This window comes from Microtus pennsylvanicus, chromosome 1, assembly GCF_037038515.1.
Source record: "Microtus pennsylvanicus isolate mMicPen1 chromosome 1, mMicPen1.hap1, whole genome shotgun sequence".
In the NCBI taxonomy this organism is placed as follows: Eukaryota; Metazoa; Chordata; class Mammalia; order Rodentia; family Cricetidae; genus Microtus; species Microtus pennsylvanicus.
The window spans coordinates 142,087,730-142,112,817 of NC_134579.1; the positions used below are offsets into that span (position 1 = coordinate 142,087,730).

At 53.3% G+C, this 25,088-nt stretch overlaps 3 protein-coding genes across 3 annotated transcripts; all 3 read right to left on the minus strand.

The window, feature by feature from the left end:
- Positions 1–5,580: 5,580 nt before the first annotated feature.
- Irf2bp1 (interferon regulatory factor 2 binding protein 1) lies at positions 5,581–8,331 on the minus strand. The gene has a single exon (XM_075990286.1). The coding sequence runs from the start codon at positions 7,929–7,931 to the stop codon at positions 6,177–6,179; it is 1,755 nt and encodes a 584-aa protein (XP_075846401.1). The 5' UTR covers positions 7,932–8,331; the 3' UTR covers positions 5,581–6,176.
- Positions 8,332–10,757: 2,426 nt separating this feature from the next.
- Mypop (Myb related transcription factor, partner of profilin) lies at positions 10,758–20,647 on the minus strand. Its single transcript, XM_075990300.1, has 3 exons — positions 20,564–20,647; positions 19,320–20,097; positions 10,758–12,023 (listed from the first exon to the last, which is right to left on the minus strand). The coding sequence occupies exons 2-3, from the start codon at positions 19,822–19,824 to the stop codon at positions 11,356–11,358; spliced, it is 1,173 nt and encodes a 390-aa protein (XP_075846415.1). The 5' UTR covers positions 19,825–20,097; positions 20,564–20,647; the 3' UTR covers positions 10,758–11,355.
- Positions 20,648–24,050: 3,403 nt separating this feature from the next.
- On the minus strand, positions 24,051–24,446 carry Nanos2 (nanos C2HC-type zinc finger 2). Its single transcript, XM_075958763.1, has one exon. It carries the CDS (start codon positions 24,444–24,446, stop codon positions 24,051–24,053), a length of 396 nt encoding a protein of 131 aa, XP_075814878.1.
- Positions 24,447–25,088: the final 642 nt, after the last annotated feature.

The window sequence follows — 25,088 nt, forward strand, 5'->3', positions numbered from 1 at the left end:
GGGGTCGCCGGCCTGAGGCAGGAAGCCCTGCGGTTTCTGGCTTCTCCCCGGCGGCCTCCGGATCTGGCCCCCGCCCCCCGGCCAACAGCCCAAATATTATTCCGCAGGAGGAGTCGGTGGCGGCGGGAGGAGGCCCAGGTTGAAAGAGGCTTTTAAGGCAGCCAGGCCTGGGGCTTCCTGTCCCCAGGCTCGGGCCTCAGGCTGCCCCATTGGGGACCTCAGGTGGCCTGAGAGGCGGGGTGTTGTTGTAGGGTCCTTAGGGGAGGGTGGGGCCATTCGTCAGGGTGTCTGGTGGCCACCAGCTAGCCTGGCCTCGCCTGGCGTGGGCAGGTGTGACCCCCCACCCCAGGGACAGCCGGCTGGTGTCCAACGTGGAAAAGTACCACCGCCAGACGTGGGACAGACAGGAGGACGCCAGGGATGAGGGATGGGTCGGGATTGGGGGTGGGGGGAATATGAGAACACAGAGGGCTGAGTTGTGGGGCTGAAGTGACATGTCTAAGGAAAAGCCCTGTGGGTGGGAAACTGAGGCTAGGGGGCAGGGTCCCTGCTTCGGCACAGGGCTCTATGGGACACTTTGAGATGAGATAATCACCATAGACGTGGCCCCAGCTGTTGGGCCAAGCGGCCCACACCTGTGTGTCTCTGTACTCAGGAGGCAGAGAGGCAGGAGGGTTACTGTTTTGGGGCCAACCTAGGTTACATGTGAGTATGTGTCTCTTAAGGAGAAAAAAACAACAAGAAGTAATGAGAAATTTAAATAACCCTTGTCTAGGGCCCCTTACTTTATTATGGGGAAAAAACTGAGGGAGAAAGGTGCCTTGACCTTAGTCACACAGCTAATTATTGGGGTGCTAGGCAGGCCATGAGGCCGAGATGCAGTGTCCTGGACTTCCACTATTCTACTATTCAAGAGGATACCTTCCACTTCCTGCCTCACACACAGAAGCCAGCTCGGGGCAGTACGTGTGTGTGTGTGTGTGTGTGTGTGTGTGTGTGTGTGTGTGTGTGTGTGAGAGAGAGAGAGAGAGAGAGAGAGAGAGAGAGAGAGAGAGAGAGAGAGTCATGTCTGTCATACAGCTCTATATATTTATTTCTTAGCGTCATTTTGATGTTGCTCTTCTTTAGTTCTGTGATGAGTGTCTCAGCATATTGGTGTGTGTGCTTCCGTATCTTTGTCACTGTCTTGTCCCTTGTCATCGTGTCTGTCACTTTCTGTGTGCAGCATGGTGTCTCTGTCCCTCAGACCTGTCACTCAAACCTGCCTATATTGGTCACTGTGCGTCACTGTGTCTGTGCACGAATGTGTCACCATCTACCCTGGTGCCAGTGTATGTGTTACTCACCGCTCAGGCCACGGGTGGGCGTGTCGGGCCCATTGGTGCCAGGACTGCGGCCCGGCCCTGCCTACCCTGGCTGCTGTGGTCCAGGCTGGACGCCTGTTTGCCATGCCTGCCTCAGGTAAACATGAGGATCCGGAGGCCCAGGGCACCTCCCTCACCTCTGCTCCTTACCCTTAGAGCTGCTCCCAGCCCAGCTGGCCCACAGCCCACTGCTGTGGCCCCAGGTCCCTGCACCTACAGTCCCAGTTTTGGCCTCAACCTGGTCTCCTTCGCTCTGTCTCTATCTTTCTCTCTCTCTCTCAGCAGTGGTTCTCAGCCTCCCTAACGCTGAGGCCCTTTAATACAGTTCCTCATATGGTGCCCACCAGCCATAAAATTATTTTCATTGCTACTCGTCATTGTCATTTTGCTACTGTTATGAATCGTAATGTAAATATCTGCTATGCATATGTCCCCTGTGAAGAAGGTTGTTGGGTCCCAAAGGGGTTGTGACCCACAGGTTGAGAAGCAGTGCTCCAGGATCTCATGTAGCTTAGGCTAGCCTGGAGTTCACTGTAGCCGGGATGACCTGGACTCCTGTTTCCTCCTCCTCTACTGCCATAATGCTGACATTACAGGCACGAGCCCCCATGCCCAGTTTAGGGGGTGTTCAGGACTGAACGCAGAGCTGCTTTCACACTAGATAAACACTCTATCAAGGGAACGATGTGCCTAGCCTGTTTTTTATTTTATTTTTTTTTAATGGAGTGCGTAGGGGGGGCTGTTATTTGAGATACATAGCCCAGATTGGTCGGCAAACTCAGTTTGTAGCCCAGGAGAACCCCAAACTCTTGTTCCTCCTAACTTTACCACCCAGGTGCTGGGGTTACAGGCCACCACACCCATATTCCCTGAATTTTAATCTCTTGCTTTCTCTCTGCACCTACTTCCTCTCGCCTGTGTTCCCTGCCACGGCCCTTTTCTGTGTTCTGTCAATCTTTCGCCATCCTTTTCCTTCTCGCCAGCCAAGTTTGTTTCAGATTTGTCTCCAGCTTCAGAACCAGCTATTGTGTCTTCCAAGTCTGGGTTCTCCAGCTGCTTTTCTCTTAGTTCAAGTCTTGGCCACAGCAGCAGACTCTGCTGTGCCTTGGCCCTTCAGGGACAGAGCGGCCCCAGCCTCTGGCCCAGCCCGCTGGTATATATAAAAAGGTATATGCACATCTTATTTATATCTGTATGGGGGCAGGAGGGGCAGACACTGGGGCCTTTGTGTAGCCGCTGCCCGCTGCCCGCCTGCCCGGCACTCCTCTCCCTTCATCTCTGCCACCCGCCCCATTCACTGCCCCCCCTCCACACAAAGGTTCCTGTGGGGCTTGCCAGCTTCCTCTGCCTGCCTTGAGGTGTGAGTGGGCAGGGCACAGGGAGGCAGATGGGGGACCCAGAATTTTTTTTTCCAGGGCCTAGGAGGTTCTCCCCGTGGTGAAAATTCTGGAAAGAATAGGACTTCTCTACCATGTTGCTGTCTGTATCCGTTGTCCCTGGTTGTCCTCAGGTCCATAGGTGGCCTCTCTCCCGGGGGTGGGTCTGCCTGTCCATCTACTTTCTCTGGCTCGTGGCTGCTTGTGTGTGGAACCAGGCAGCTTGCTACCTCAGGACCTTTGCACATGTCAACCACACTGATTTCTCTAGGCTTTAGTTTTCATGAACCTGTTCTAAAGATATCAACCTGAGATCCCTTTGCCTGGCCTATCTTTTCTTATGACCTGCGCTCCTGGAGCCGCCACGTTTTAAGGCTCCGTGTCTTCCATTTGAATAGTAACTCCTGGGGTGTCTTCCATTTGAATAGTAACTCCTGGGGTCAGAAACTGCATTCGTGTCCCCGTTCTGAACCGCAGCAGCTTCTGACCCAGGACTTATCACACAATGGTGCATGAGTTTTATTTTTATTTATTTTTTAACCGAGGTCAAGGATTCTGAGTACTTGTGCATCCCTTGAACCGTGGTCCAAATGGGCAGAGCTGGGATGAGGGAGTATAGGGACTGTGGGAGCTCAGAAGCTACCTTCCAGGCAGTTGGGGAGGCACAGTGAGCAAAGCTGGGAGGGTAAGGAAGAACTAGCCAGGCCGTTTTCACCACGTGGGGAACAACCGAGGATTCAGGACAGGCCTGGCCTTGTACTTCTTCCCCAGAGGTCTTCGGCTTTCTCTTTCTGGAAGCTTCCTAGTTTGAACAAGTTTGAAGTCTTAGTGTTGCCTATGTGCTTTCTGTTCTTTTCTCTTTTGTGTTTCGAGATGGACTGTTCCCATGCAGCCCAGGTTGGCCTAGAACTTGTGTTGATGTTTCTGCCTCAGCCTCTTGCATGTTGGGATTATGGCTATCACTCGGCATCCAATCCTCCCAGCTCCCGAGCCTGACTGGCATCTCTGTGCACCTGCCTTTCTCAACCTTTCTGGACATCTCTAGCGTTTGTTTTCTTTGGGGCGGGGAGCTGTTTGAAGACAGGGTTTCTCTGTGTAGCCTTGGCTGTCCTGGAACTAGCTCCGTAGACCAGGCTGGCTTTGAACTCAGAGATGTACCTGCCTCTGCCTCCCAAATGCTGGGATTAAAGGTGTGTGCCAACACTGCCTGGTTGTTCTCATTCATTTTTGCGGTATTTTTCCCCCATGTCTCTGGCTCAGTGAATTTAAAAAAAAAAAATTGTGGTGTTGGGATGGAACCCATGGCTTCCCAGATGCTTAGGCAAGTAAGTATTCTACCACCTAGCAAAAGCTTCCCAGCCCCTCACTGGGGGATTCTAGGCAGGTCCCACAGAGTCACACACCGAGCCCCCCCCCACTCTAGGCAGGGTATCTACCACTTAAGCCCCAATCCCAACCCTTACCAACAGGCCTCTTGTTCCTCTCTCTCACCTCTGCTGATTCCCACATTTTCTGGATCTTTCTGTAGAATTTTTCTTATTCTGCCTACTCCCTGGTTCCCAAACAAACCCCAAATCCCTCCGCCCTAACCCCACCTGACCACTGGGGAAAGGGGGACTTACCCAGCCCCCCCCCCACCTGCACAGGTCAGCATGTCTGTTCTGTTAATAGTTAACCCAACCTCTATCTAAAATACACAGCAGCCAGCCTGGGGGTGACTCCCCTGCCCCCCACCCACCTACCAGCTGCTCTTAAAGGACCAGGTGTCTTCCACAGCTGTGAGCCCTTCCTGGAGCAGAGTGGCCAGGTGTGAGGAGGCCTCTATTCCTGAGGTTTTAGGGGGAGGGTGAAAGCCCCACTACTTGGGGCTGCAGCCCTGGATCAGCTAGACTTTTGAAGGAGGGGCACTCCATCCAGCACCACCCCTGGTGTGGTTTATCACCTGGTGTATTTAATCAGAGATGGTTTTCCCAGCCCTGCCCTGAGCCCCAGGCTATAAGTGCCGGGGTTGCCTGAGCACTGGGGTAGGGGGGACGGAACCCTTGAGCCCAAGAACTCAGAAGATACCGGTGTGTGCATATGATATGTGTTTAAGTGAATGGGGAGGGGGACCCTGGTAGTACACCGATGAGCATGTGACAGTTCGCGTTCAGGTTAAGGAACATCTGGGAGGACGATTGGGAGCACCCTTGGGTCTCAGAGCTGAGCATTGTGCAGTGGCGAGACACAACCCCCGACTCTCACTGTGCTGCACGTACCACCCCTGTGGCTCCGCATTCCAATCCTTCCCCTAATCTCCCAGTAAGGGTCGCAGTAGGAATGGGGCAGGGTTCCTGGGGCCATCCTTTTTAACCCCTGTTTTGCCACAACCTACTTAGGCCCCAGACCCCGCCCCCTGACGTCAGGGAGCAGGAAATCCTGGTTAATGATCAGTCACCCAGGACAGGTGCGGGACAAGGCCGCGCACACATCAGAAGCAGCCGCGGCGGGTGAGAGCCTTTTACTTAGCTCCTGGGTGTTCTAAGGTGGCCGCCATGTCCCCAGATGAAGGATGTGAGGAAGTTTCTCATTCTCAGGAGTGTCCACCTCTCGGACACCATCTGAAGTAAGAAGCCATCACCTTGCTTTTACGTATCTTATTTGCCCGAAAAGGTAAAGCTTACTTTCTCCGTGGGCAGTTCCCCTAGAAACGTACCTTCGGATAAATTGCTCTAGGAAGCCTCCCGCTTCCTTTCCACATTCAGAGTATCGGCCACCTACAGCGCATACCATTCCTATTCCCGGGCTTGTCTGTGGTCCCCATGCAAGAGCCAAACCCTGTCAAAACCTCAGTTCCATCGTTTGCAAAACCGGCCTCGACTACACCTTTTAATGAGAGCACAGCAAATGTACACTACAAACAGCCGCCCGCTGGACAAAGGGCGCCACCTAGTGGTCACATCGCAGAAGTCCGCTCTCTCGCAGGACACGTCCAGTCCCGAAGGGGGCGCAGCATCTCACACAACTAAAGGGACCAAGTAGGGGGAATTATAAAAAAAAAAAACCCAACCCATCTTTCGGTTTATTGAAGGAGGAAAAGGGTGGGAGGGTGCAATAAAATGCTTTTGCTTCATTTATAAAGAGCAAGTACTCAGGAGGTCCCTTCTCAAGGACAAGTGGGGTACCTCTCCCCCAACTACCAACAGCATAAAAGCCAAGCCAAGAAAGGAGAAGGTAATTGGAGGGGCCCAGGAACTCCAAACACCAGCTCTGACAGGAGCCACAAGCTCTACCCCCACCCACAATGTATCTACCCCAGGGGATCCATCCGGGCAGGGAAAGAGGGTATATACACAGGTTAGGGTGGTACCAGGTTGGGTGGGGTAGGGAATAATTTATCCGCAACTGCGGTGGGTGGGCAAGGGGGAGGGGAAAGTAGCCTGATGGCACTGATGGCCTAGGGGTCCCTTTCTTTCTTGACCTTGATGTCTCCAGCAAGGATGGTGGCGATCTCGCCCTGCATGAAGGCCCAGGGGACAGAGGAGCCCACCAGCGGACACTTGTCTCCGCTGGGGCAGTACACCTCTCCAGCTGGGCCCTGCGCCTTGATGAACTCTCGGGAGCAAGGAAAGCAGAACTTGTGTCCGGGTACTGAGGGACACTGCACGAAGTGGGTGTCTTCCAGCCTCTCTCTGCACAGGGTACAGCACAAGGGGGCTCCAGGGGTCGCCCCTGTGCCGCTACCACCCCCGCTGACAGCTTCAGCCCCCGCCGTGGGGCTAACTTCTGCCTCTCCGTTGCGCGCCACCAAGCGATGCTGGGTTGGTGGTTGGGTCGTGGAGGAAGCTGCCGGGCTAGCGCCACCTGTACGCACAGGGCCTCCACCCCCACCAGCGTCCTTCGGTGAGTGGCCCAGGGCCTCGGCTACATTCTTGAGGGCAGCAATGGGTGAGGGTACACCAGGTGTGTCTGTAGAGTATGGGCCACCTGGTGCCACCCAGTGCCGCTGCTGCTGTTCCTCTGTAGTCATCTTCCCAGCTGATTCGCCCTCGGGCTCAGGGGATGCCTTGCGCCGGCGAGGCGTGGGTGCCAGGTTCCGGGATGGGGCTCGAGGTGGTGGGCCACACAGAGCAGCTGGGGCCGGTTCTGGGTACTGCTGGGGCAGGGCCTCCGCAGGAGCAGGCTCTCGGAAGCTGCGGACCCCATCGGTAAGCAGCTCTCCCAACTGGCGCCATTCCCCTGAGCCGTGGCGGCGTTCATATTCGAGGTACTTGAAGCCCGATGAGGCCAAGGCCTTGCCCGGCTCTCGAAGAGCATCATGAAACATCTGGCGAGCCACCGCAAGGACCCCTGCGTACACATTGCCAGAACCACAGGGGTATTCAGTGAAGAGCTTCAGCTCGAACTCGTAGCCAGGAGGTCGGGCAGTGGCATCAAAGGCGAACACCCTTCCCACCAGCCCGTGGTCCTTCTTGAAGCGGACATTGAAAGGGGCACAGGCGGACAGCGCCAATAGCTGTTCTCGCACAGCCTTGGGACGCCCATGCCACTCCTCCGCCCGGCCCCTCATGGCCTCGTTCAGTTCTGCCAAACAGTCAGCATTCCTCTGCTGCTTCTCCTTCTCGAAATCGGAGCCGAAAAGTGGACGAGCGGGGCTTAAGCCAGGTGCCAGCGTCAAGGCTCGGCCTCCGAGGCCAGACACTGCAGCTGCCAGCAGCCCGGGGGGCATCAAGCTGGGGATGGAGCCAAGCAAAGCCCTGCGTGCCCCTTCCGCCACGGCCTCCTCGCGGCCCAGCCCGTTGGCCAGGCGAGACCCCAGGGTGTACTCCAAAGCCGGCGAAGGCAGCGCCAGGCGGCTGGATGAAGTAGCCCTGTCATAGCGGTCCGGGCCTGAGACGCTACCTCCGGTCCCCGATGGCTGCGCCTGGGCCTGCGGGGGTGGCAACTGGGAGCCCTGGGAGCCCGTGGTGGCCAGGTCCTTGGAGGTCGGATGCTTGAGAGCCGGGGGTCCCGGCGAGCGGCCCTCAGGGAGCACGTGGCTGCGCTTGAGCTGGCGGGCGGCGTCGATGAGCAGCTCGATGCGGTCCGCGCCCTCGAAATTCACGCATCCACGGCACACGGCCTCGCTGAAGTCCCACACCATGGCCCACGGCATCTTGGGCAGGTCGCACAGGTAGCACCACTGGCGGCGGGACGCTTGCACTGACGCCATGGCGCCCCCCGGAGCGCCGCCCGGTGCCCCCGCTGTGCACCCTCCGCCCACGTTCGCCGAGCCCGGGGACGGGCGCGCGAGCCACTCAGTCTGGCCTCCGGCTCGGCCTCCCCGCCGGATTCAGGCCCGGCCCCCCTTCCCCGCCCCCTGGGCCCTCAGCCTTTTTTTTTTCCTCCTCACTCCCGCCTCCCGTGGAAAAGGCAAGACACGAGCACGCACGTCGGCGCCCCCGTCCGGTCCGCGCCGTGAGCCGAGATGCACAGCTCCAGCTCTTCGATGGGCCTCGGGTGCCGCCGCCCCGGGCTCCCGCCTCTCGCGCTGCTGCCGACGCCGCTGCAACGGCCACCGCCGCCGCCTCCACCTCCTTCTTCTGCCCCAGAGGCCGCTTCGCAGGGAAAGTTACATAACGCGAGGGCAAAGCCTTCTGGGAAATGTAGTCCCGTCGGGGCTGCTTCTTAAAGGGAACTGGGCAGAAAGCAGTGGCGGGAAGAGTGGGCGCGCGCAGCCTTCTGCATGCTTAATCTTCAGTGTGCTTCGCCATGAAGCCGGGGTTCGCACACAGGGTTTACGGGACGGATCATGGATTCAGAAATGCTTGGGGCGGACAAGTTCTAGGCATGCAATTTTTTCCCCTTTTTTTTTGGGGGGGGGGGTTTCGAGACAGGGTTTCTCTGTGGTTTTGGAGCCTGTCCTGGAACTAGCTCTTGTAGACCAGGCTGGTCTCGAACTCAGAGATCTGCCTGCCTCTGCCTCCCGAGTGCTGGGATTAAAGGCGTGCGCCACCACCGCCCGGCATCCCCTTCTTGAGATTTGGATTTATTCTTTAGCTTAGGCTGGCCTAAAGGCTAGCCTTTGTAGCCTAGGCTGGTTTCAGACTTGCTGCAATCCTTCTGCTTCAGCTTCCCTAGTGTTGGGATTACAGTCCTGAGACTCCATACCCAGAACCCGGCAAACATTTTCTGCTCTGCCTTGCTGAGCAGCTTTAGAGAAAAGTCTTGCCCTCTCTGAGAATCCCGCCCCTTCAGAAGGGCCAATGACGGGTTAGGAAGGCAGCAGCAGTTTGAGATGGGGCGGAGAGGTTCTGATTGGATGGTTTTAAGTTTAAGGGACCGGGAAACAGGCAAGTGTCTTGGAGAGGGGTGTCTACTTGGCACTTTGTCGTCCCCCGGAGTCCTTAGCCTCCAGGGAGGCCCACTGGCAACAGGATGAGAAGAGAGAGGGCTGAAGGCTTCAGAGCCAGGGCCTTATCTGTTAAAGGAGGGGCACTGAGCGCCTTCCAATTCTGCTCCAGCTGTGCACGCGCTTTGGTCTTCAAAGGGTTACACAGTTAGCTTCCCCGCGCTCCCCCCAATTTCACTACAATTCCCAAAATGCTCTGCAAGACGGACGAAATGACGCACTTCCTCTGCTTGGAAGGTTGGGGGAGGCCTTGCCGATTCTTGCCCCCCCTTCCCCGCTTTGCTAAAGGCAATCCCCCCCCCGCCATGGGAATGGGGTGGGGGTGCTTGGATTTGGATTGGGAGATCCTAGAGGTGGTTGCAGGGAGGGCAACGCCAGACCCTCAAATGCTTAATGACCTGGTGGGCCCCATCTGCCTCTGGGTACCCCATGTTTTCTCAGATTATGGGGGAGAAGCGATGTATGTCGTCAGGTTTTTGTTCACATCAGCCTTTTCCCTTCACTCGGCCTGGGTCCCTGCTGATGCTCTCAAGAAATATCTGAGTATCTTGTCAATTTGCATTCAATCATCCGGGTTTGCACTCCGTAGAAGCTGCCTGCTTTCTCACCCCATCCTAGGGTTGTCACAGCAGCCCTGGAGTTCTGCTATTTCAGCGTCACAATTTTACCTACCACCTGCACTACTATTTTAACACTTTTCTCCTTTAAACGAATTGCCTATTTTCGTCGTTTCCTGGGAGATACTATGTTCACAACCATTGGTTTCGTGTACTACTGTTTATTTACTTTCTCTTGCTTATTCTTGGTGCTGGGATGGAATCCAGGGCCTTATGCTAAGTGTTCTGCCGCGGAGAAGTACTACCAGCCGTATTTTTTTGTTTTGAGACTGGGTCTCACTAAGTGGCCCAGGCTGGCGTGAAGCTTTAGATCCTCCGGCGGGCTGAGATTTCAAAAATACTTAAATAAGCCTGGCTTCAATTTTTTCTTTTATAAAAACAGGCTTCGCAGGCTAAACGGTGGTGGTGCACACTTTTAATCCTAGTACTCCGGCGGTTATCTGAGTTCGAGGCCAGCCTGGTCTACAGAATGAGCTCCAGGACAGCCAATACTACAGAGAAATCGTGTCTAGAAACACCAAAACAAAAAAAAAAAAAAAACAAAAAAAGAAACAACAGTTTGGCCTTGAAACTCCCCTCAGCCTATTACTGAATTGCAAATGTATGCCATGATCCCCTGCTCTAAGTTCTTAAAATTGTAAAAGCCTATTTTTAAATTCTGTGTAGTTCTTGGGAATCTGACCCTCAGGCAACTGTCTTTACCTGAGTCATCCATCCAAGTTGCTTTAACGAACTGTTCTCCTAACACAGGCCTGCATGAACGCTAACTAATCTCAAATTTGAAACATAGGTTGAAAACTTTTGGGGGGGAGGTGCACGGTGTAGTTATTGTTGTTCAGGCTGGCCTCAAAGTCAGTTTCTTGCCCTCAGCCATCTGAGTAGCTGGGATCACAACCTTCACTCTGGGCTTCCATACCAGGGTCAGTTAAGGCTTTTAGAAAGACAAGTTCAGGAGGTGTGGCCTGCGGAGGATGAAGGGAATAGTCTTAAATGCTGTGCTCTCACCCAAGGCCTGTCTCAGAGCCCAAAGTTGATTGTATGAAAATAAGTTTATTGACTTCTTGTCAGCACTGAGAAGAAAAGGGGGGCTGAGCTGGGGAGGTCAGACACATGACGCAGCAACGGGAGGCAGAGGACCCAACCTATACCTCCCCCATCAGAATCCCGCCTCCCCCTCCCGAAAGGAAGTGGTCCTCTTCTACATTCTCATTTTGTCTAGCAAACGCCCAACCCTTTCGAAGTCGGCTGGGGGAGTGGGGATGTCCCCACGCGTTGCTTCTCTTCAAGACAAGAACAGCAACTCTTAGGCAAAGGGGCATGTCGCAGAGCCAGGAGGTCCCCCTCCCACCCCACATGGGGCAATATAACAACATAAAATTGATGGCTTACAAGTTGGGGGTTACAGGAGGCAGTCAGGCAGACACCACTGTACCAGAGAAGGGCTGAGGGCGTCCCACCCAGGGAACCCACTCAGAGAATCAGGCACTAACTAGCACAGGAAGTGGGGTGCTCACTTCCCTAGAGCAGGAAGCCAGGGTGCAGCTAGGATGGGCAAAGAGCAGCTTCCTCCTCGACTGTGCCAAGCAGGGAGAGGGGGTTGCAGGCAGGAGCGTAGACGGGAGTAGATTTCACGGAGACTTCCAGCGACTCCGCCTCTTCCGTGTAGGGAAGCCTTTCTTCCTTTTGTGTGGTGGTGAGTCGTGGAGGGGTACTGGTGGAGCTGGGGGTGGTTTGGGCACCCCTTCCTCGCTTCTAGGGGAGATGATCACTCCCCTAGCTGCTACTACAGCCCCATCCACGACAGCAGCTACCACGGACACAGGCTCTGAGGGGACCTCCACCTTGGGGGCAGGTGGTGGCAGAACTGGCTTGGGAGGTGGGGGCGGGGGCGGAGGCGGGGGCGGAGGCAGCGGGTCAGCTGGGGTTCCCGGCAGAAGGGGTAACAGGGCGCTGAGGGCCTCGCTCAGTTTGGCCAGTCCCTGCCGAAGGGTGCCAGCCAGCTCCCTGATGGCATTGGCAGTCTCCTGCTGAGCCCGCAGAAAGTCCAGGGACTGTTCTGGGGCTGAGGTGGGCCGAGGAGGTGGTGGGCTAGGGGATGAAGGTGCCACTTGGGCCAGCGGCGTGGGTGGCGGTGGAGGGGCAGGGAGAGGTGAAGACAAGGCCAGGCGGGGCAGCTGGACAGGCTGCATGGCTGCAGGGGACGGGGACTCACCCTCCTTGGCTTCAGGGACATTGCAAGAGGGCCGGGCCGAGGACTCTGGGCTGCTGGAGCCCCCTTTACTCTGGGCTGCGGTATCTGTAAAGAGAGAGACCTTGGCTAAGTTATAATGAGCCTGCAAGGCTTCATTTCCCAATTTGGCTTCCAGGCCCCCAGAACAATCTCAGTTCCTTCCTCCTCTGATGAAACAGGGTCTCTAACCTGCAAGTCCTGATCCTCTTGCTTCAGCTTCTAAACGCGGGTAGTACAGGTGGGCTCTACCATACCTGGCTTGACTTTGCCTTTTAGACATGCTGGCACACACCTGTTAACCCAACTGCTTAGGAAGCCAAAGCCAGAAGGAGACTGAGAAGCTGAATGCCTGCATCCACTGCTCACCCAACTTGGATTATATTACACCATATACACCCCTTAAAAAACAACAACCAAACACCCTAAGATCTCTCCCACCCCAGGAAACACACACACCCCAAAACCCGAACAGCTATCAAGACTCATGCCTGAAATATTTGTATTCTGGAGCATGAAGCCGGAGGATTGGTTGGCGCTCAATCTGGGATGTATAGAGAGACTGTGTCTCAAAAACAAGAAAACAAAACAAAACAACAAACCCAGTTGTAATACCACCCAAGTTAGAGCATGTCAAGAGAACAGAGGCCTGTGACATCAGTCTCTGAATGCAGAGTCGTCGATGCATTAAACCTGGTGGCCAGCTTCAGAGGACAAAAGCCTTCAAAGTCTTGCTGTCCCCGTAGGTAGCAAGAGGCTCTGTGTGCTCCCCAGAGTTCAGAATCATCTGGACACTCACCATTCACCTCTCAGCTGGAGTCCCTGGAGAGGAGACAAGAACGGCTGGCACGCTGGCCACACTTCCTGGAAGCTCTCTCCAGCCATGAAGGCAGGGGAAGGGCTTCCTAGTTCTGTCCCTGCCTGCTGGGCTTCCCAACCTGGGACCTGATTCACACTCTTGGACTTGAACAGTCTGCCGGGAGGACTAAGGTCCTGGGTGACCTGAACCTTTTCCCTGAGCTGGGGACTGGGGCTCTCTAGTCTTCAGGGGGAATTCGAGTCTGTGCACTGTCTACTGACACTCCCAACTCAGTACTGAGCTCCTGACCTTCTTCCTCTTCCACCCCTGCCTCAGAGACAGCCGCTCCATCCTTTAGCTGGGGCTAAAGTACGTCCTTCATTCATTCCCCGTTCTTTTCCTATGCTGGAGCTGGAAGAGAGTTTCATTCAAGCTAGGTGTGTGCTCTACCATGAACTCCATCAGCAGCCTTGTGTCAGGGAGTGCAGGAGTATATATGTGTGAGGGATATGTGCACCCATGTGGACGTGGACTGTCCAACTCATCAACAGCCTTGTGTGAGGGAGTGCTCTGTGTGGGTGTGCAGGAGTATATATGTGTGAGGGATATGTGCACCCATGTGGACGTGGACTGTCCAACTCATTTTTAAGACCGGTTTCTCCTGGACTTTGCTGATTTGGTTTGACTGGCTGGACAACATGACCCCAGGGTCCTCCTGACTCCACCTCTTGAGTACTGGGATTTCACTTAAGTGAAATACACAGGGCTTTTAAGCCTGGGTTCAGAAGACTGAACTCAGAACTTCATACTTCTCTGGCAAAAGCATTACCAACTAAGTTCTTTCTTCAGTCCATTTTAGAAAAATATTTTTAATTTATTTTATTATTTAATCTTGGTTTTTCTTTTTTTAAAAAATATTTATTTATCATATATACATTATTCTGTCTACATGTATGTCTGCATGCCAGAAGAGGGCACCAGACCCCATTACAGATGGTTGTGAGCCACCATGTGGTTGCTAGGAATTGAACTCAGGACCTTTGGAAGGGCAGGCAATGCTCTTAACCTCTGAGCCACCTCTCCAGCCCTCTTGGTTTTTCAAGATAAAGAGTTTCTCTACTCACGTGCCCTGGCTGTCCTGGAACACTGTAAACCATGCTGACCTTGAATTCAAGAGACCTACCCACACTCCAGTGCTAGCAGCAAAGGCGCCTGTGACCACCGCCCAGGTACAGTTGTTTTTTTTTTAAGTTTAATTCTGTATCTGCGTGTCTGTGTAGGTCTGTGCATGCGAGTACAGACGCTCCAGGCGCCTCGTGGTTCTGAGTGGCTGGCGTGGTTGCTGGGCCCTGAGCCTGTGACCTCTGTAAACAGTGTGGGCTCTTAACTTCTAAGCCACCTTCTCCAGCTCGCAGGTGAGTTGAGACAGGATTTGGCTGACTTGCCCTGGCTGGCCTTGAACTTCCATCTACTTTAGCCTCCTTTAGTAGCAAAGACCCCAGGCCTGCACCTCCACACCCCATGCAGGTGTCATTCCACACAAAGCGCATTAAATCCAACACCCAATTTAGACTCTTTTGAGTCCAGACCTCTGGCCTTGTCAGATCACTATCATCTCCCTACCGGCTCCCCACCCTCATCCAATGAACCCTCAGTCCCTTCACCATCAGCCTTGTAGGGTACCACTACAACACACCCAGACTCCAGGAAGGCGTCTGCTTCCTTGTACTGGAAATGTCAGAACAAGCTGATCTACAGATGCAGATAGGAGATCAGTGGCTGCCTAGGGCCTGAGCAATGAGCAACAGGTGTGGTGGCTCCAGGCCTGCAGGCTCTACTGTTATCTCCTTGGCTCTTATCTAAAGTGGCAGCCAGGCCTTTCGCCCTAAGGGATTTCTTCTAGCACTCACTTCCCCTAGGTATGGAATCCCTGTTTGTAGTCTGTCTAATCACTCTTCCTGGGCCCCACCAGCCCAGGCTTCACTGTGCTAGCTGCTGTTTTCCCAGGCTTAGGACTCCAGGCCTCAAGTACTAAGCGGAAGGGGGGGGGGGCTCTACCACTGAGCCACACCACACCCTAGCCCCTTACTGGAGAATTCTAGGCAGGGCTCTACCACTAAGCTACACCCCAGCCCCTCACTGGAGAATTCTAGGCAGGGCTCTACCACTGAGCCACACCACACCCTAGCCCCTTACTGGAGAATTCTAGGCAGGGCTCTACCACTAAGCTACACCCCAGCCCCTCACTGGGGGATTCTAGGCAGGGCTCTACCACCGAGCTATTGGACAGCCTTCTTTTCCATGTTATTTTTTTTAAAAATTATTTCACGCTGGGCAGTGGTGGCACATGCCTTTAATCCCAGCACTCAAGAGGCAGAGGCAGAGTTTGAAGCCAGTCTGGTCTACAAGAGCCAATTCGAGGAGTGCCTCCAAAGCTACAGAAAAACCCTGTCTCAAAAACCCAAAATAAACAAATAAATAAATTTCATATTTACTCATTTGTGTTTATGGGGGTTCAGGTACACATGCCATGTTGTACATGTACAGGTCACAAGACAACTTGTTTCAGTCCCAGGGAATTGAACTCATGTTTGGTGGCAAGCACCTTTAACCACTCAGCCACCTCAGAGGCCCTCATTGTGTGTGTGTGTGTGTGTGTGTGTGTGTGTAAGTGCCAGGGGGTGGGATGGGATGGGGTGGTGGTGTCTTTGTTTTTCAAGGCAGGGTGTTTCTCAGTTTAACAGTCCTGGCTGTCCTGGAACTCGCTCTGTTAAACAGGCTGGCTTCCAATCACAAGATTTGCCTGTCTCTGCCTCCCAAGTGTTGAGATTAAAAGTAGCTTGGGGGAGGGGGGCGCGTCTTTTTGTGTCAGGGCGACAGGATGTTGCTCAGTAGCTCTGGCTGGCCTGGAATTCAGTATGTACAACAGCCAACCTCAGATTTGGGATGATGCTCCTGTATCTATGGGTATGTGCCACCATGCCTGGCTACTACATCTCCTCCAAATACTATGCAGAGATAAGTGATCCCCAGTTCAGTTCCCAGTGCCAGGAAAGATACACTTGGCAAATGTAGGACAAATTCTAATTGGTGTTTTTTTTTGTTTGTTTTTGGAGACAGGGTTTCTCTGTAGTTTTTTTTGTTTTTTGTTTTGGTCTTTCGAGACAGGGTTTCTCTGTGGCTTTGGAGCCTGTCCTGGAACTAGCTCTGTAGACCAGGCTGGTCTCGAACTCACAGAGATCCGCCTGCCTCTGCCTCCCGAGTGCTGGGATTAAAGGTGTGCGCCACCACCACCCTGCTTTCTCTAATTGTCTTAATAATAAAAACTCGGAGTCAACTATGGGGTGAAAGCTGATGGATCAGAGAAGCAGAGTGGTCAGCCACTAGAGCTCTTACCTCTACCAATGCTCAGACCATAGGGGCAATCCTGTCCTCGGACTGACTGCCCAGGCTGCACCCAAGCTCCTCTCTCAGCCCAGCCATGTCCCTTCCTGTCTCCACCTCCCTAGTACTGGGATTAAACACACGTTGACTCCCAGATATGGGGATTGTTAAGTGTTAACCACCACTACCTGGCTGTTTCTCTTTTAGACTGATTATTCTTGTGTAGCCCAGGGTGGCCTTGAACTCACAAAGATCCATCACCAGCTATCTCCTGAGTGCTGGGATCAAAGGTGTGTGCCAACACTGCCTGGCCTTTATGGCTAACTAGTGGCTTAGTTCTGCACTATGATCTTCAGGCAAGCTTTATTTGTTAGATCACAAACAAAATTATTACTACAAGCAGGCTTCTCACAGCTGCTCAGTGCCCTGCTCCTCTTCTTCCACTATCGATTCCCACTTTATAGGTTTCACCCAGCATTTAGAGGCTAGTTAGGCCAGGTTCTGTGGTGCAGTCCCAACATTCAGGAAGCAGAGGCAGGCAGATCTTGGTGAGTTCAAGGCCGGCCTGATCTACAAAGTGAGTTGCAAGTTGGTGGAGGATACTGTAGTCTCAGGGACTTTGCCTATGTGGTTTTCTGAGGCTGAAAGGCTCTTCCCTCAGATATCCAGCAGGTTATAGTGTAAATATAATACATTATATACACACATTTACATATACACACACATAGATATACATACAGAATCTTGTGGATATGTATCTAAATTCAAGTTTCTGCTGATGTCACCACCTCCGAGAAGCCCTCCCTGACTCTCCTTACTATACAGCCCATATCACCCTAAATAACTTTTTGGTACAGGGTCTCCATGCAGCCCAGGTTAGCCTCGAAACCTCCCAAGAACTGGGATTTCAGTGTGAGCTGCCCTTCCCTGACTCGATACCCTCTCAGTAGAGAGTATTTCTCTTGTTAGTAGTTATTGTCTAGTGGCACTATGTGGCTATTTGTGGTGTTTCCCCCAACTAGAGCAGCTCCCTAAGGGAGAGGAATTTGTCCTCTCCTCTGCTGTATCTCAGCTTCTACCCCCAGGAAGAGGGTCTCAGTAAACATTTATCGAGTGTATAAAAATGAATAAAGTGGAGCCGCACGCCTTTAATCCCAGCACTCGGGAAGCAGAGGCAGTGGATCTCAGTGAGATCGAGGCCAGCCTGGTCTACAGAGAGAGTTCCAGGGCAGGCTCCAAAGCTACACAGAGAAACCCTGTCTCAAAAAACAAAACAAAGATAAAGTGGCTTCCACCAACTTCAACTTCTAAAAAAGAAAAGGAGTTCAGGAGATGATTCAGTGGAAACGTGAAGGCCAATCCAGAGTCCCAGAGTTCACATGATGGGCAAGCATGATAGCAAGCCTGGAATTCCAGTCTTGGAAGGCAGAGACAGGGAAACCTCTGGAGCATGCTGACTGGTAGGGGAGCCCACCAGTCAGCTCTGGGTTTGACTGAGTGATCCTGCCTCACAGCCTAAGGTGAGACAGGTGACAATTCCGCACATCAACTTTGGGCTTCTCGATGCACATGCATGCGTGCAAACACGCAAACACGAATACCTACCACACACGACACACGAACACGTGACAAACTTGTTAGTATCCTGGTCTGATAGGACCACTTCACTGAAAGATACTTGATTCAAACTGAGAACACAGGCGGGCATTTCCTGGCTTCCTCACTCCCCTCTACCTGAGCTCCAAGTCCTGACCTTGAGCTCAGGCTCACCTCCTCAGGCTCACCTGTCTTACCCATTAACTTCCCAGTTGCTCAGGGGCAACAATTGCAGGCAGACTACAGGCAAAGAAACCACTGAACATCTCTCCGCTGTTGTGTGGCCTCAGGTAGGAAAATGAACCTCTCTGAATCATATGACTACCTAGCTAAGTGGCCAGTGAGATGGCTCAGCGTATAGAGATGCCTACTCGGCAAACCTGACAACTTGACTTCAATCCCGAGAACCCAAGGTGGAAAGAGACTTATGAAGAAAAAAATCTCCACAGCAGCTCTTCAGGTATGACCTTGAGGAAGTCACCAGACTTACCCAAGTCTTTAGCTTACAGTGGAGAAGTAGTGAGGACCTCAAACTGTTGACCACGACATCACAAGCTAGTCATGTACTCCAGAGACTCTGAGCAAGCAATTTGCCTGTACTGCCACTGAAACCCTTGGAGGGAAAAACTTACTTTTCACCCGTGTTTGGCTGGAGCAGAAATGAACTCAGACGCCACCACTGTAATTAACACTCAGCCTGGACTCTGCCTCTAGGCAGTCCCGGGTCTCCCCTCCCCCCCATCTCTCTCTCCTCTTTATTTTCGGGGCTGGAAATGAACTCTTGAGCCCCATGCATGCTGGCCAAATGCTCTACCAGCCCTCTTTCTGCTTTTGGTTTGGCACAAAGTCTCCTGAATCCCAGCTGCTACTGAACTCACACTGAAGACCAAGGCAGACACCGAGGTCCCTGATCCTCCTGCCTCAGCATCTACCGGGGCTGGGAGAAGAGACCTGCCCCACCTATTGAAATCCTGCCTGGCTGCTGGCTGACTTTTCCAGCTATGGACCCCAACTAGGCCTCCTAGGGCTGCTTCCACACCTACCCCTGACAGTTACCAAGTGACTGCCCAACCACCAAAACCAGTCCATTTCCTTTACTAAATCATTATTATTTTTAGAGAAATGGAGTCTCACAGGGCTGAGGTTTGCATTTTATCAATGTACCCAAAGATAACCTTGGTCTTCTAGCACCAACTTCAAGGTATTGGGATTACAGTCATGTGCCACCACATGGATCTATGAAGTGCTGGGGGATCCGACCCAGCGCTAGGAAAGCACTCTACCAGTTGGGCATTCCCACATAGACCTTGCTCGCCCTTCTTTTGAACCAGGTCTGCTGTAGTACATGCTAGCCTTAAACTCATTTTTCTTCTGCCTTCACCTTCCAATGACTAGAATTACAGGCCCATTGCCACCACGTCTAAATCACATCCTTCCTCTGACCTTAACACCCTAGCTCTAAACAACACCCACCTCCCACAGTTTTTAGGAGACTGATAAACACGCCTGAAGGTTCTGGGCGTGAACTGCGTACAGTAGGCTTTAGAAGTGTTTGCAGTTGTTACACGAGTGGCTTTGGGACTCACCTGCCCGTCGATCCTGCCTGCGATCCTCGGACAAAACATAGCGTTGCGTACCAGCGGTCGGAGCTTGTGGCTGTGAAGAGGCGGCTGTCGGGGTCTCCTCAGCCCCAGCACCGGGCCCCGCCACACCCGGCCCCAGGATGGCGAAAATAGTCTCCTCTTCCGCGGAGAAGGAGTCCTCGGCGGCGGGCCCCGCGCCCTGCGTGGAGTGCGGCACTCGGGCGAGCTTCTCCTTGGTGCGGCGCTTGAAATCGTTCCAGCGCTTCTGAACCTCCTGGCCCGTGCGCTTCCAACTGGTGATGCCGTTGATCTTGCTGGCGATGCTGTCCCACACTCGCCGCCGCTCGGCCACGCTCACCCGACGGCTCTGCGCACCGTAGAGCTGAGGGTAGTGGGCGCGCACCTCCCGGATCAGGATCTGGTTCTCCTCGAAAGAGAACCGCGGTTTGCGGAGCCGGGTGGTTTCCTCCGCTTCGCCCGGCGCCGCCGCCGCGGTCGCCGAGGCCATGGCGCCCCCAGACGCCACCGATCGGCTTCTTGGCGCATGGGGGGCGCCGGCTCTGCGGGCAAAGGGTGAACAGCGCTGGCGGGGGCTCGGTGTCCCCGTGTCGCCCCGACACGGGCTTCTCCGGTCCCCTGTGCAAATGGGTGGTGGGAGCGGCGAGCTGCTGAGTGCAATCAGAGGTGCTTACTCGTAGTTGACACCCGCCCAGTGCCCATCTTGTGCTTCATGCGGCCGCCGAATGCCTCGCGGAGGAGTTGATGGATATTGGGGGACAGTCTGGAAGGATGGAGGGAAATGAGCAAAAGTGGAAAGAAGGAGTCGCTGCAGGAGTTAGAGAACGGGGGCTCGGGGGAATAGGAAAGGGAAAGAGAATCGGGGATGCCCCGGGGGTCGAACACCCATAAGGCTTTGAAGTGATGCCAACCGAGCAATGCAGTAGACAGGGGGCATCCAGATCAGAGGGGAGCGTTGGGGGGCTCTCAGGTCAGTGTCTGTTTTATGGTCCCTGAGAGATGTCCAGGAGTAAAGGTGAGATGGGAGCCTCTGGATAAAACGATAAAATATTAAGGCTGAGGGTCTGCAGGGATTGTGTGGGGGTGCTGGGATTGCCTGGAATGAAGGGGAGCTCCGGAAATAACGGGGGTCCTAGATAAGAGGAGAGACCCCCGAAGCTCTTTGGGACTCCAGGAAGAGTTGATGGAGCGCAGAGGATGGGGACCCAGTTGGGTCGTTTGTCACTCACCCGCGCCGCCGCAGCCCCAGCCTGCCGGTGGGTCAGGGCTTCGGCTTCTGCAGCCTCTTCCCTCCCCCCCACCTCTCCCTCCCCCTCTGGGCCCCGCCCCCAGTAGCCTCGAGAGTCGAGGCGCATGCGCGCTGGGCGAACGCTGTCTCCAGACACCCTGAAAGCCAGGGCTGCGTTCTCTGCAACTTGCCTCTCTGCATGGCGCAAGCGCAGAACTGCTCATCGCTTTGCTTCACCAGAAGGACAGGGCTGCGCAGCCGCACACTTAGCATTGCACTAAGTTCCCTAGGCGTCTCATGCCCAAATGCGCATGTGCAAATCTACAGCGCGCTTGCGTTTCGCGGGCACCTTGCCCGCGGTGGTACCCGGGACCCAATGCGGGTGTAGCTGAGGAAGGAGAGATGCTGGAGAGAGCGCTACGACAGAGAGGAGTTTCCTCTTTTTGGGTAGTCTCTTAGCCTACTTTCTCACTAAACGTAAAGTCTTTTTTTGATAGAGATGGGGAGAGCGGTGGGGGGGGTGGAGTAGAGTTTAGTTTCCATGACAACTGCGTGGGTGAGGACGGGGGCGTTAGGAAACCTTGCCCACGCCCAATCACGCCCCTGCGCAGGATCGCTTGGGAACTACCTCCTACGGATTGGGGCGGGGCACCCTAGCGATATTTCCCGCCCATGCAGAGGCGGTAACCATAGCAACCTAGCAATCTCCCAATCACGCCTGGGAGGACCCCTGTTCGCGTTTTGACGTCATTGCTAAGAGAGGGAGTTCAAAGGCTGGAGTTTCTTGGAGGGTGGGGACGAGGATCCTGGCCATGGCCCATTTTAATCAAAAGCGCGAAGCAGGAATAAATCATCAGATGAATTTAATCTGTTAAATTAACAGGCTGATGATTGAGTTTAGCCTTGTGATTTTTTTTTTCAGTGCCTGCAGTTGCAAGGTCATTGATTAAACAAACGGTGCTTCTTCATTCTTCCGGTTATTTGTGAGCGCCCACTAGTTCAAGGTCCTATCCTTACAAAAGGCAAAACTCCATTTCCTCTTCCTGCTCACTCCCAATATTTGCTTTTGAGGGCATCTCACTAAGTATCCCAGGCTGGCATTGAACTTGCAGCAATAATCTCGCTGCAGCCTCCAGAGTACTTAAGAGGCAGGCCCACCACACTCAAGGAAAGGTGCCCTGTATTAAGAAGTGAGGCGGGGGAGGGGCTGGAGCGATGGCCCAGTTTAAGAGCTTTCCCTTAAGGATCTAAGTTTGGGTCTCCGCACCCATAACCATCCTTTGCTCCGGTACCAAGCAATCTGATGCCCTCTTCTGGTACCAGGCACACATGTGGCACGCAGACATACAAGCAGACAAAACACCCATACACATAAAAAGGGGGGAGATTTTAGTTTTAATTGTTTATAAATGTATGTGGGTGGTGGTGTCTTGGCTGCCAGAGAGGGTGAGAGATCTCCTGTAGCTGGATCCACCTGTTTCTGGCTCCTGAGTGCTGGGATTAAAGGGGTGTTTAAGACTGTGCCTAGTTTATACTTTTCTTTTTTTTAAATATTTATTGATTATTTATTATGTATATAATAGTCTATCTGTGTGTATGCAGAAGGCCAGAAGAGAGCACCAGACCTTATTACAGATGGTTGTGAGCCACCATGTGGTTGCTGGGAATTGAACTCAGGACCTTTGGAAGAGCAGGCAATGCTCTTAACCACTGAGCCATCTCTCCAGCTCCTAGTTTATACTTTTTAAAAAAAGTTTTGTGATGGGTTTCAGGAGGCCAAAGTTTAAAGTCTATCAAAAGTCAGACCTGGCAGTTCCTAGTCTAATAAGGCAGAAGGCTATCAGATATGTAGATCTCTAGGTTCAACCTCCAGGGAACAGGAAAGAGAAAAGGGAAGAAAGAAAAAGACTTACCGGGCATGCGAGAGATGACCCAATGGGTGAAAGGTACTTGCCACCAAGACTGAGACCTGAGTTCAGTCTCCAGGACCCACATGGCAGGAGAGAGTGGACTCCTTTGAATTATCACCTACCCCCTGGATGTTGTACCTCTGCCCCCACCCCCACCCGCTGCAGTTTCTTCTCTCTCTGAGACAGTGAGGACTGGGTTTCTCAACATAGCCCTGGAACTCACTCTGTAGAGCAGGCAGAGATCTGCCTGCCTCTGTCTCTGAGAGCTGGGATTAAAGTCATATGCCATTACTGCCTGGCCTTTGCACAGAGTTTTGTTTTTTTTCCTTGAGGCAGGGTTTCTCTGTGTAGTCCTGGCTGTCCTGGAACTCACAGAGATCCTTCTACCTCTGCCTTCTGAGGGCTGGGATTAAAGGCATACACCACCACCACCTGGCTCCACTTTTTTTTTTTTAAGAATTAAAAAAAATCAGTGTCTAGGTGGAGGCTGAGAAGTATTTGGGAACCTGTCCCAGACAGACAACCTGTGTTGGGAGGACATATGAGGAGGATCCCTTCCTACCTTCCTGTGGCTCCCAAGGTTGTAGGCAAATGCAGTCTCCCATCTCCTTCATCTCTCTACCCCAGCACCTAAAGGCACAGCCCACTAAATTGAGCCAACCAAGTTCAAAGACCATAGACACCAGGGTCTCAAATCTAACTCTAAAACACTTTATTCATTAGAATCCTACCCATATATCCTCATCCCATCTCCAAGCCCAACTCCTAAATAACTTAAAATCCTACTGGAGTTCTTAGTTGACCCTAAAATATTAAAATGTAAGCAGTTGCCACATTCCCATAGGTTCTTAGACTCTGGCTGTGGGACTCACATTGACTTAACACACTCAAGTAATAAAACGGGGTGGCAAAGAGATAAACCTCTCACTGGGGGAGGGATCCATCCATGATTGGGGTTGGGGCAGGAGAAAGTGAGATGGGACTGGTAATGAAGTCAGGGGAGCTGTGGGCTTCTGCTCACTTGAGGCAGCCTGTGAAGCCACAAAGGCCCTGCAGCCTTCCAAGAGGATCCTGACTCTCCTCCAGGTCCTGCTGGATGGCATGTTCAAGGAGATGCTGGAGATGGCGAAGATAGATGATTTCACAGTCAGTACCAACATCAAGTTCCTAGCAGTGACGGACCCAGCCAGTCTCTGGCACTGTCTCCGGGTTCTGAAGACTGGCCTGTCAGAGCACGATGGGGCACTGTGGGGTGGAGAGTCCAACGGTTCCCCCAAGGGATATTTACAGGGGATCTGAGAAGTCAACAAGGCTAGCTTAGTGTCATCAGCAGGCCATCAACATCCAGAAGAAGCCACCAGGATGCAGGGTCCATGGAGAACAGCTCTCACAGTGTCGGGAATCTCTGAGACAGGTGAACCCAGTTGCCAGCAACCCCCAATGTTTCAGGATCCTGAAGACACAGAGAACAGTGGGATCCAGGAACCCCTGTAGGGCTGGGTGAGCGGAGGAGAGGGTACTAGGGTGAGAGCCAGGAGGGTTTGGGGGTGTGGGTGATAGGCATCTCATGGGCATTACTTATCGCTTGACTTTGCGTCCAGCCGAGTTTCGTCCACCACGACGGTAGAGAGACTGCTGGTTGCTGTTGAGTGGACAGTACTTGAGTGTGTGAGCATGGTCCCCGGTGGCCCCGCACAGAGGGCACACATAATGCCTCAGGATGGGACACACCACCACGCCTTCAGGTGTCTTCAGCTGGTGTGAGGCATAGACATGACGAGACTCTCCGTTGTGCTTGCAGAAGTTGCATAGGGCAGGAAGGCTCCCGGAGACCCCTGGCTCCTGCTCCCTCTTCTCCTGGAGCCCGGAGGCCCCTTCATCCTTCTGTCTTTGCCTCCTGTCTTTGATTATAGCCAGTATCACCTGGCTCAGGTTAAAGTAGTCCCTCCACATGTCAAAGGGTGGTATGTCCATGACACCTGGTGGCTGTGGGCACTGTGGAGGGACTGGGGGCCAGGGACTGTGAGGTCAGAGGGCAGGAGGAGCAGGCCTGTTTGTGGAGCAGAGGGGAGGCACACCCCTTATAAATACTCCCCTAGAGCCCATTCTAAGCAAAGGTGGAGCTTAGATTTAAAGGGCCCACTTCCAGCCCAGGGTTCTTGGCTGACTCCAATCTCCCAGGGAGACTGGAAGCAGCTTATTTCCAGGTTGCCCCTCCTCCAAGGCATTCCGTGTTTTCTGGAAAGGAATTCCATGGGCCTCAGTTTCCTTCCTGTTCAGTTTAGGGCTTTGCTTATGTCTGTTGCTCATTCTCGATTCCTTCTTCCTTCCTGCCCTCGAGATCATCCAGAACCTTATGATTTGACCCAACTTCTTTGTTTCGTTTTTCAAGATAGAATCTCAATCCCTGGCTGTCCTGGAACTTGCTATGTAGACCAGGCTGGCCTCAAACTCTCAGAATCTACCTCCCTAGGTGCTAGCATTAAAGTGTATATTGCCATGTCCCGCTTGATTTTTTATTACATTTATTTACTCAATAGTGGGAGACATGTCACATCTTACATGTGGAGATTGGAGGAAAACTTGCAGGAGGCAGCTCCTTCCCCCAAGTGGGGG

Bases quoted from the DNA above. Each gene is read 5' to 3' on its own strand.
- Irf2bp1 (XM_075990286.1), bottom strand. From the start codon at position 7,931: ATGGCGTCAGTGCAAGCGTCCCGCCGCCAGTGGTGCTACCTGTGCGAC.
- Nanos2 (XM_075958763.1), bottom strand. From the start codon at position 24,446: ATGGACATACCACCCTTTGACATGTGGAGGGACTACTTTAACCTGAGC.
- Mypop (XM_075990300.1), bottom strand. From the start codon at position 19,824: ATGGCCTCGGCGACCGCGGCGGCGGCGCCGGGCGAAGCGGAGGAAACC. The intron at 12,024-19,319 runs GTGAGTCCCAAA...CTCTCTTTACAG, and splicing joins CAGGCAGGATCGACGGGCAG to ATACCGCAGCCCAGAGTAAA.